Below are 12278 nucleotides of genomic sequence, written 5' to 3' on the forward strand. Positions count from 1 at the left end.
ACACAGTCCTTGTGGTTCACTCTTCCAGAAAACTAATGGAAAGCCATAGGCAGCCCATAGGATGCCTAGGAATCCAACAGTAGGGTTGGCAGGTCAAGACAGGGTTGAGATAAGCTGCCCCACACAAGGCAGATTCCTTTATTTTACAATTGGCAAAACACACACACACACACACACTAGAATGAGAGTTATGCCCAGAGGTGACTTTTTACTTCTTTTATTGAACTCCATAAATATTTTCATAAGGCTTTGTGTCATTACAACATTTTTTTTGTTAAACATTTTTTTAACACACAACTTTGACACTTGTTTGACAGAGTCAAACAGTCAGATAAGAGAAACAAAAGAATAAACTGGCAAATGCAGAGCAGCAAGGGTAATCAAAGTCACTGTTGCCCATCCATCCACCCCAGCCCACCCCATCCCCAAAGCACTAAAAGATCACTATTTGGCTTCACACTAGAATTGTTAGAACTCTCTTGTTGCTGTTCTTATAGATCCATTAGAAATATACACAGAGAGAGGGGGAGAAAAAAAGAATAATTAGATATCTGTCCTAGGACTCCCCATAGCAGGTCCCATAGAACACATTAGCAAGGCTTTTTGGAGAGCAAATCCTAGCCTGGTTGAGGAAAGGGGAGCTCAGGGCCATGCGGAAATGGGAGGATTACAGAATTCTTAAGAGTCGCCATTGCTGTTGGGACACAACAAGTTCAGACACCGCACCCAGGTATTTAATTGAGCTCCCCATAGGGCTGTTGGCCACTGGTCTGCTTTGATGCTATAGACTGAGGGAATACTCTAATCAATGGGGAGATGATTTCTTGTTGTTCACAAATTACTGGCATCTCGTGAGGCCAGTGGGTTCAGTAGAGGAGAAATGACGGTTGAGAGGTAATATCCCTGATCCTGGAGCCCTGGTTTCAAGCCCCAAGGAGGGAGGAAATGAGAGGGCCTAGTCAAAAAATGTAGGCCCAGACACTTGACCAAGCATCCCCTTCTGGTGTGCTGCCAATCCCCGAAGAAGCATGTCAAGGCCAAGCCTAGTGAGGAGGAGTGCAAAGTAGAAAAAAGAGGTACACTAAAGAGAGACCTGCACAGCTACCAAAACACTCTGTTTGCCAGAGAGGACATTTTAGCTTGGGTGCTGGCCACCAGGTCCCTTGCTATGGAGGCTTATGTAGTTAGGTCATGTGCTGAACAGTGATGGCCAGTCCCGAACCCTGGCCCTCTCCCCAGATCAGGCTCATCTTTGACTTATTATACAAGTTTAACTTGGTTGTGGATAGAATAGAAGCTTAAATAGCTTATAATTGGATTCCCACAAAGAAAGGATTCCCAGGCTGGGCAATGCCTGGTCTGGATCAGGAGGCATAGAACAGTAAACATACTAGCTATTGCTGAAGCCTCCACACAGTTATGGCTGCTGGTTGGTAAGCTGAGGTCTTTTCATGATGAAGTCTTCTCCCATGGGGTTTAGGACAGACTCCCAATCTCCAGATTCCACAATACAGTGGCTTGCTCTCCACAGAAGAGTTTATCTCTATTCCTTTAATGCCTCATTCTTTTTGCTGTTCAAGGTCTATCCATGAAAAGGGCCATGTGTGGAGGAAAAACAGGTACTGCTACACCCATAGGAAGCCTGCCTCTCTGTGAAAAAAGTTAGATTTTCCCAAGCAAAAAACTGGCCAAAAGTGAGCTTGAGGGTTCACTTTTGAGTCCCTTCCTCAGACTGCTTATTCAGAGGGAAAATTGTCCCTGGGCCCTTACTCACTTGCCCAAATGTCCTGGGATGAGAGGATGAGAGGATGTTGGAAACAGGGCCTTCTGTGAGTGCCAGAACAGCTTTAACTATATCAGTACCAAAAATCCTCATGTGCTAGGATGGCAGGAGAAAGAAGAAAGAGAGAGGGAAAGAAGCCACGTAAGATTGTCCATGCAATCTGTTAATGGGAGAAGTCACACAATTTTGGGATGTAGAAAATGCAGGTACAATACTGTGGATCAAGGCTATCTCTTTCCATGCTCATCCCTGTTCCTTCCTATAAAAGGTTACTATCGGTCTTGGACCCTATCTAAGTCAATAATTTGAAGGTAGCTGATGATCTTGGTCAAGTGAGCTCTGTCTTAAACTCCTCCATACTCCTATCAATGCTATCCAAACATCTGTAAATGGGAGCAGAAACAACTAGGATACTGAACTGATTGCTTTAGGGATCCCTGCCCTAAACCGATTTGGTGCTGGGAGGCAGGTAAATCCCTCCCCTGGGAGGCAGAGCCTCAACTTCTTTGCTTCCAGTTCAGATCTTTTCGGCTAAGAGAGAGACAGGCCTAGGAGGAGACCCATAACAAAAGTGGCTTGAAAAAAGAGAGTAACTGGCTCAAACTAACTCCTAGATGCAAAATTGCAATGACCCAGCAGTGCTGCAACATGAGAACCCCCAGTGATAGAAGAAACAGCCCAAATGCAAAATGTTCCCTAAACAGAAGTCCACTCCAGCATCATTATAATCTGATACTCCCTTGCTTCTATTTGGGTGTTTGATCCCTCCATAGTACCTAAAACACAGTAAAAGCAATAGGAATACTGAGCAGTTATATCACAGGGCACAACAGAACATGTCCAGACTGGCATGACTGAGGACAGAGGATACTGGAAAAAGGTCATTTGCGGGGGAACTGCAGGGCTGAAGGAACTTTTGCAAATAATTGGCTGAGGGGGAGGAGAAAGGAGATCATCCCCTTCCTCAATGAAAAGTAAAAGAGGGGAAAAAACCCAAACCCCCCAACTCTACCACATTAAATAGAATTAAAAATTCATCAACATTAGTATCATCAGAAATGAGAAAAAAACAATACAAACACATCTATGTTAATAAAGACAAGTCAAGGAATCACAGGGGAGCAAAGAGATTATTTTGACAAGAAAAGCAATGACTAGAAATGTCAATTTCTGAAAGCAAAGGGAAGAGGGACAGGGTAAAAACAAAAAACTTTTAAGACGGGATCACATGTTTGGAAGTCATTGGTATGTCTTCCTACCAACCAGATTTTACTTCCCCAAAACAACAGAAAATGCTTTTGTTCCTTCTCTCTCTCTCTCTCTTTGTGCATGTCTGTGTGTGTCTGTGTGTGTGTGTGTGTTCAATCAAGGGTCTCTCTGTGTGTGTGTATAAATTTCAACAGTGCTTCTCCGAAAAAAGGTCCATCTATAAATATAATTTTATTTACTTTATTTTAAAATTATCTGCCTCCCTGTAGGTATCATTTTTTGAATGGGGTTAACCTGCTGAAGTTTTGCCAGAATGGTGACTGGCTGCGCTTGGGTTCGGTGAACTCAAAGACCTGCGACTGAGCGATGCCATCGGGGACCAGGTACTGGCCGTGGTTTAACGGGTCCTGTGGTGGTGGGTAGGAAGGAGGAACTGAGCGGGCAGAGTTGACACCTAGAGTAGATGGGAGATCAAAGGGAAAGGGTGTTAAGTCATGTAACAAAGTATTTCTCAAATTACCCAGAGACCACTTTGGGCAGACAACTCAAGGCAGACTGGTTTAGAGTGTGTGAACTGGAATTACAAATCATCTAAGGAGATAATTCCTCTTTCAAGCAGATTTTGGAATGTCATAGCTATTACTGCAACCTCACACACTTCCACATCTAGTCAGGTATCAAAGAAATTTGGGGTGTTTCTATCATCTATTTTTACAGATGAGAACACTGATGTCTAAAAAGAAATGTCATACTCAAGGTCACATGGTAAGTTAGTGACAAAGCAAGGGTCAGAACCTACATTCTTTGACTTCTCAGTTCAGAGCTCTTTCCAAGAGACTAGAATCTCTTATGCAGGGCTTGGTCCTGCAAATAACCCAACAGACTCCATTTAACTCCAACGGTCTTGGTTTTCTCTTTCTCTAAGTCCCCCCTGGAAGTTTTAAAAGAGCCTGGTTAAGAACTATTGACTTCAGGATAGGTTTCTGGGAGATATTTTCTAAAACCATAAGTAGTGTTCTAAAAGCATAAGGTTAGTGTTCTGTCCTGGGTTGAGAGTGAGGAACCTGCATTTAATAGGGAATTGACATCAGTAGGTGAAAGAGAAAGTAAACTTAATAAGAGAAGGTATAATTCATGGGGAGCAAGGAAGACGGGAATATATGTATGTCTTTCAAACAGAATAGCTTAAATGACACTAATATTAAAACCTTCTCAACATTTGTAGGTAGGTTTGCAACCATCAAAGCAAAACCAACATTAATGGAGGACTCCAGGAACCTGGAGGCCTAAAGTGAAAGTTTAATCCTGATCTATGTTCAGAGCAGAATACAATGAGACATACAGCATATGATTCAGACATGCCAGGAAGGCTTCTCTCTGCTGCTCCCAAATACCTTCCTCATCTGCTACTCAGGGTCTGGAATTCCAGCATTACAGTTACTTTGTTTGCCTTTGCTTGATGACTAAATCCCATTACCCTGGAAATAGTATCATTTAAGCCATCATCAGCCATTGGCACTTCAGTGAGAAAGATCAGATTCTTTCTAAGAGCTAGTTTTGCAAGGTGGTAAGTGTCAGAAGTTTGAGGATACTGAATGTCAACAGACAATACAGAGATATTAGGGAGTTTTGTGAGTACTAATTGGATTTTTTTATAAAAAGCTTTTATTTGAAATCATTACAGATTCACATGCAGTTTTAAGAAATAATACAGATCCTGTGTACTCTTTACACAGTTTTCCCAATAGTAACATTTTGTAAAACTATAGTACAATATCACAACCAGGATACTGACATTAGAACAGGATACAGTCAAGATATAAAACATTTCCATCATCACAAGGATCTACTGTTGTTACAGTTTTATAACCACAATCTTTTCTGGGTACTTATCTAAAATAAAGGAAATGAGTACGTTGAAGTGATATTTGCACTCCTGTATTTATCACAGCACTATTCACAATAACCAAGATATGGAATCAACCAAAGTATTGGTCAGTGGATGAATGGATAAAGAGAATGTGGTCTATATACATGGTGGAATATTATTCAGCCGCAGAAATAATGAATTCCTGTCATTTTCTGCAACATGGCTGGAACTGGAGTTCATAATGTTACGTGAAATAAGCCAGGCACAGAAAGACAAATATCGAATGATCTCACTCATATGTAGGAGCTAAAAAAGTGGATTCCATGGAGATAGGGAGTATAATGATGGTTATTAGAGGCTGGAAAAGATAGTGTTAGGGTAATGAAGAGAGGTTGATTAATGGATACAAAAATACAGTTTGATAGATGGAGTAAGTTCTAGTGCTCAGCAGCACAGTAGGGTGACAGTAGTTAACAATAATTTATTCCATATTTTAAAATAAATAAAACAGAAGATTTGAAATGTTCCTAACACAAAGAAATGATACATGTTTGAGGTGACAGATATCTTATCCTAATTACCCTGATTTGATCATTAAACATTGTATGCATTTATCAAAATATCACATGTACCCAATAAATATGCACAATTATTACATATTAATAAAAAACAAAATCAAGTGGGAATATTTGAGTAGATCTATTTCTGGGTTCTGTGGCATTGACCTAACATGTCCACCCTTCTGCCAAAATTACATTGTCTTGGTTGCTGTAACTATATAATGAGTGTTGAAACTAGGTAGATTGATTACTCACATTTTATTCTTCTTTTCTGAGATCATTTTAGCTATTCTAGGGGACTCATTTGATTTTATGCTGGCTCCAAAGCCTCTGAAGAAGAAGTCTGTGCTCATAGCTATGGGGAGCTCTACACTGGCTAAATGAATTAGGTTTATGGACCCAAAATTAGCATATAATTTTCACAAAGTTATATATCAATTCTTAAAACCAAGGCAGTGTGAAACACAAAGGTCAAGTGAAAAGGCCTTTCTTGGAGCTAGATCTGGCATTCTATACTGTTGTTTCAGCCAGACTTCCCCTCCCCCAGAGCAGTAGACTGAGTTGATAATGTCCCAGTGTTACAGATGGGATTGGGAGGGGACACGAGAGTAGTTACCTATCTAATGACATCCACATTGGAGAGCTCTTAACAATGCCCCTCATTTACTGCAATGGGTCATTGAAAAGGTCAAGGAAGCCAGCTTTCATGATTATCTGAAAGAACCTCTTCTTGCTCTTCCCATGGACATATTATAACAAATAAATTCCTGCATTTGAGAACCACTTCCACATGTTTAGCACCCTTGAGTCTCAAAATATATCAGTTACCACAGCCCTGGACTGGGAGACTCTTGAAGACCAAAAATAAAAATAAGAGAGGAGATTTATAGTAATTCTGAGAGGTTTGAAACTAAATGAGCCCGGGCGCAGTGGCTCATGCCTGTAATCCCAGAACTTTGGGAGGACAAGGTGGTCAGATCACCTGAGGTCAGGAGTTCAAGACTAGCCTAGCCAACATGGTGAAACCTCGTCTCTACTAAAAATACAAAAATTAGTCAGGCGTGGTGGTAGGCACCTGTAATCTGAGATACTTGGGAGGCTGAGGCAGGAGAATCACTTGAACCCAGGAGGTGGAGGTTGTAGTGAGCCGAGATCACATCATTGCACTCCAGCCTGGGCAGTAAGAGTGAAATGCCATCTCAAAAAAAAAAAAAAAAGAAAAGAAAAAAAAAGAAAGAAACTAAATGAATTTCTCTGAAGACTTTAGAATTGCTGTTAAGGAAAAAAGCATACTGTTCTACTAAACTAGTATTTAGACACTGGGAGACAAGAGAGGGCCTAAAAGGAATAGCCTGGAGATATGTAGGGTGGAGAAGGACTGTGACCAAAACCCTTGGCATGAGTGAGCAGGGTTATCTTCTGGTTAACCAACTCCTGGTTGCTTTGTGGATATTCCTTTGTTTGAAGTGTTCTCAGTGAAAAGACTAGTCAGTCTCAGATATGCTTGAGGAACCTGGGCTGGGATAAAGGAGTACCATAAAGTTCAGCATGGTGGATGTGATGGTTAATAGTGTCAACTTGAATGGATTGAAGGTTGCACAGTATTCTTGCTACATGTATCTGTGAGGGTGTTGCCAAAGGAGATTAACACTTGAGTCAGTGGACTGGGAGAGGGGACCCACCCTCAATCTTGTTGGGCACCATTTAATCAGCTGCCAGCATGGCCAGAGTAAAAAGCAGACAGAAGAACGTGGAGATACTAGACTGGCTTAGTCTCCCAGGATATATCTTTCTCCCATGCTGGATGCTTCCTACCCTCAAACATCAGGCTACAAGTTCTTAAGCTTTGGGACTGGAACTGACTTCCTTGCTCCTCAGCTTGCAGACGGCCTATTGTGGGACCTTGCGGTCATGAGTTAATACTCCTCTATGAACTTAGATAGTTAGATAGATAGATAGATAGACAGACAGACAGACAGACAGACAGACAGACAGACAGACAGATATCCTTTTAGTTCTGTCCCTCTGGAGAACTCTGACTAATACAGTGACAGAAGTAGAGGAAATCAGAGTGAGGAAGTTCAGGAGCTGAGAGCATCCAGGAGACAATGACAAGCTGTTAGCACAGTATCCCTTTTAGAGCCTGAAAACTCTTCAGGTGGCTGGGGCTCTTTTCTACTCACATCTCTGTCTGAGGAATTGGAGCAAAATCTTACAGAGTTCTGTTAATACAGTTCAGATCCTTACTGACATTATCTCCAGATTGCTTTCTAACACTATCTGTCACATGTTATTATAGCAATCAAAAGGTTGGGAGTTAATTTGCAACCTTAAATTAACTCCCAACTTTTTGGTGGCTAATTAAGACTGGCCTTAATTCCCTATATAAGGGGAATCATATTCCCATGATGAGGAAAAGAGACAATAAGGGCATGCCAAGAGCTAAAATAAGCAGTTGAAGCGAAGCTATATGCACTGCTTAACCGGAAATAAAATATTCACAGGCATTCAGCCTCAATTAAAAAGAGCTTTAGGCCAGGTTCAGGGGCTCACACCTGTAATCACAGCACTTTGGGAGGCTGAGGCGGGAGGATCACACGGTTAGGAGTTCGTGACCGGCCTGGCCAATATAGTAAAACCCCGTCTCTACTAAAAGTACAAAAAAAAAAAAAATTAGCCATAGTGGTGGCAGGTACCTGTAATCCCAGCTAATCACTTGAACCTGGAAGGCAGAGGTTGCAGTGAGCCGAGATCACGCCATTGCACTCCAGCCCCTGTGACAGTGAGACTCCGTCTCAAAAAAAAAAAAAGGGAGCTTCACATGGCTACTGGAAATTTCAGGATACCTGAATCTGATTATTTTGGATAGTGACTCATTCAGTACCACAAAGCCCACTGAGAAAACAGAAGGAAAAGCCTAGGGGAGGTAAGGTCTCATTAAGATTGTCTACCCCTGGGGACAGTGAAAATGGCTATAAGTAATAGAAGCAGCTGTCAGTAATTGAGGCAAGACAGAAAACGAAACTCTTGTTTCCAAGCATGGGGCGTCATCAGGACCCTGAGATGGAGAGGAGAAAGCTGTGAACTCTGAGTAAAGCCGAATTAAGTTCAGAGTTACTTCACTCAAAGACCCTCAGCAACCTCATCTAACAAATGGAGTTGGCAGTGACCACCGTCTCAGGATTATCATAAAGATGAAATGAAAGAACTTATATAAAGTGACTGATAATGAATAGGTATTCTAATAAGCAGAAAGTAGTTTCTTCCCTTTGTTTGGCTGAGCATCATAAATTTGTTCTGGTTCACAAGAAAAGAGAAACTAAAGCTTTACTTCAGATTTAAATTGATTTGCAAGGTATTTTTCTTAAGTACTTTGGCTTGTGATTACCAGAAAGAGTGAACACATGTTATTATAGCAATCAAAAGGTTGGGAGTTAATTTGCAACCTTAAATTAACTCCCAACTTTTTGGTGGCTAATTAAGACTGGCCTTAATTCCCTATATAAGGGGAATCATATTCCCATGATGAGGAAAAGAGACAATAAGGGCATGCCAAGAGCTGCCCTTTGTCTTGGCTCAGTTTTAGGTTCTTCATTGTGATTTGGGGCTCCTGATTTGGCACGTGTCCTTAGACCAGTGACAGAAAGCTGAATAATATCTTTATACTTATTAAGTGTGAATGTGTGTGTGTGTGTACACACACTTTTAAATGAAAATAAACAGAGGTTTGATTTTTTGCTGTACTCAACAAGCTATCTTTGGACACTTTGGACACAAGTACCCTGTATGATTCAGTCCTTAGCCTTAAGCATTTAAAACCATTTGCTATCTGTCATCAAGGACACCTAGGGACCTGAATACTCCTCCACCACCCCAATGTAAACCTCAGCACAGAAATGAGCCTATGAACATATAAGCATGTAGCTTATGATTCCACGGTCTTTCACAGAGTGTCAGTGGGGCTGAGGAGGTAAAGACAGCTTTACCTTTTTGCTTAGGGACTTTTCTCACAGTCATTGCAGCCTGCCTCTTCTGATTTTCAGAAATTTCAAAGCCTAAAAAAGAAAAATATATGATTTTTAAAATGAGAAACACACACTTTTCTTGAATGTATAAATAAGTAAAACTTTTCTGTAAGCAAGAGTTGGTTAAGACATATCAAAAAATCTTGAAATCCTCCCCCAAAAAAGAAAAAGAAAAGTTATTCCCTTTAACCTAGTAATTCCTTTCTAGGAATTTAACTAAGGAAATCTGTCATAAACTTGAACAAAAACTTAGTTACAAAATTGCACATCACAGCATAGAGAGCCAAAAAAAGAATTGTGAACATGGGCTAAGAGCCTGTTAAGTGGAGATTGGTTAAATAAAGCATGGCATAGTGAAAGAAATATTTTGTAACCAAAAGCAAAATTATAAAGAAAAGGACATAATGAGCCAAAAGATATAATTCAAACAGAAGATGTATATGTAAATAATAAAAGTTTTAAAAGGAGGAAAAAAATCAAATGGAAGATAGTAATAAAGAAGTAACAAAAAACTTGGGTAAGGGAAAAAATATATATGCTTACTGTAGAAAGAATAAAAGATCTTGCTAAGCCCAAGGCCGGATGAGCATGCAGAGATGCACACCTAGATATTGACTAGTGGAATTCCCAAACTTCAGGATAAAAAAAAATCTGACAAGCTTCACAACAGAAATGACAGCTTACTTAACAAAAAAGAGACATCATATTACTAGAATCCTCATCTGAAACATTGGAAGTAATAGCCTTTTTTTTTTCTCTGTCACCCAGGCTGGAGTGCAGTGGCATGATCATAATTCACTGCAGCCACGAGAGCCGAGCCTGAAGCAATCCTCTGACCTTAGCCTCCTGAGTATCTGGGACCACAGGATCGTGTCACCACACCTGGCTAATCATTTTTTAAATTTTTTATTTTTTGTAGACATGGGATCTCCCCGTGTTTACCAGGCTGGTCTTGAACTCCTGGGCCCAAGGGATCCTCCCACCTCAGCCTCCTAAAGTGCTAGGATTTCAGGCACGAGCCACTGCACCCAATGTAATAGTCTTCTGAATAAACCCTGGATCAAAAGGAAACCATTCCTGAAGTTATGGAATGTCTAAAAATAACTAAAAAGGAAATTTTATTTTATTTATTTTTTTATTGTACTTTACATTCTGGGGTACATGTGCAGATCATGCAGGTTGCATAGGTACACACATGGCAATGTGGTTTGCTGCCTCCATCCCTCCGTCACTTATATCTGGCATTTCTCCTTATGTTATCTCTACAGGACCTCCCCACTGCCCCCGCTGTCCCTCCCTTGCCCCCACCAACAGACCCCAGTGTGTGATGCTCCCCTCCCTGTATCTGTGTGTTCTCATTGTTCAACACCTGCCTATGAGTGAGAACATGCAGTGTTTGATTTTCCGTTCTTGTGTCGGTTTGCTGAGAATGATGGTTTCCAGATTCATCCATGTCCCTACAAAGGACATGAACTCATCGTTTTTTGTGGCTACATAGTATTCCCTGGTGTATATGTGCCACATTTTCCTTGCCCAGTCTATCGTCGATGGGCATTTAGGTTGGTTCCAGGTCTTTGCTATTGTAAAGAGTGCCACTATGAACATACCTCTGCATGTGTCTTTATAATAGAATAATTTATAATTAACAGAGATATATACCAATGGAACAGAACAGAGACCTTGGAGACAACACCACACATCTACAACCATCTGATCTTTTACAAACCAGACAAAAACAAGAAATGGGGAAAGGATTCCCTGTTTAATAAGGTGTCAGGAAAATTGGCTAACAGTATGCAGAAAGCAGAAACTGGACCCCTTCCTGACACCTTACACTAAAATTAACTCCAGAAACATAAGACCTAACACCATAAAAATCCTAGAAGAAAACCTAGGCAAAACCATTCAGGACATAGGCATAGGCAAGGGCTTCAAGACTTAAACACCAAAAGCACTGGCAACAAAAGCCAAAATAGACAAATGGGACCTAATTAAATTCCAGAGCTTCTGTACAGCAAAAGAAACAATCATTAGAGTGAACCGGCAACCAAGAGAATGAGAAAAAATTTTTGCAATCTACTCATCTGACAAAGGGCTAATATCCAGAATCTACAAAGAACTAAAACAGATTTACAAGAAAAAAACAAACAAACCAACCCATCCAAAAGTGGTCAAAGGATATGAACAGACACTTTTCAAAAGAAGACAAATGAAAAAATGCTCATCATCACTGGTCATTAGAGAAATTAAAATCAAAATCACATTGAGATACCACCTCACGCCAGTTAGAATAGCGATCATTAAAAAATCAGGAAATTTTATATTAAAAACTATGGGATACAGTTGAGACTTTACTCAAAAGAAAATATACTCTAAAATGATTTTATAATTTTGTAAAATCCAAAATAAACAAAGTATTCAACCAATGAAACAGGGAAAGAATCTAAAATATTTTTTAAAACCTAAAAGAAAGTAGAAAAAACAAGTAAATAAAAGTGAAAATTAATTTTAAAAATAGACATTGCAGAAGGGATAAACAAACCAAAACCAAATTCTTCAAAAAGACCAAATGTAAATTAGTACAACCATTATAGAAAACAGTACAAAAATTCCTTAAAAAATTAAAAATAAAACTATACAATCCAGCAATGCGATTGCTGGTTATATATCCAAAAGAAAGGATATCAATATACTGAAGAAATAACTGCACTCTCATGTTTATCACAGCATTATTTACAATAACCAAAATATGAAATCAATCTAAATGCCCATCAATGGATGAATGGATAAAGAAAATGTGGTATATACACATGATATTATATTATTCCACC

General features: G+C 40.0%; 1 protein-coding gene across 40 annotated transcripts in view; it reads right to left on the bottom strand.

Annotated features, from left to right (window-relative positions):
- Positions 1–201: 201 nt before the first annotated feature.
- ARHGEF9 (Cdc42 guanine nucleotide exchange factor 9) overlaps positions 202–12278 on the bottom strand; it is a 438487-nt gene continuing 426410 nt past the window's right edge. For 39 of the 40 annotated variants that reach the window (XM_078362637.1, XM_078362636.1, XM_078362635.1 and 36 more), the window contains 2 exons: positions 9409–9477; positions 202–3446 (listed from right to left, as the gene is read on the bottom strand). In XM_078362637.1, coding sequence (XP_078218763.1) covers positions 3265–3446; positions 9409–9477 — 251 coding nt within the window. In that variant the 3' untranslated portion in view covers positions 202–3264. The remainder of the gene's footprint in view (positions 3447–9408; positions 9478–12278) is intronic. The other variant, XM_078362663.1, reaches the window with a different exon arrangement.

This window comes from Callithrix jacchus, chromosome X (assembly GCF_049354715.1).
Source record: "Callithrix jacchus isolate 240 chromosome X, calJac240_pri, whole genome shotgun sequence".
Classification (NCBI taxonomy): Eukaryota; Metazoa; Chordata; class Mammalia; order Primates; family Cebidae; genus Callithrix; species Callithrix jacchus.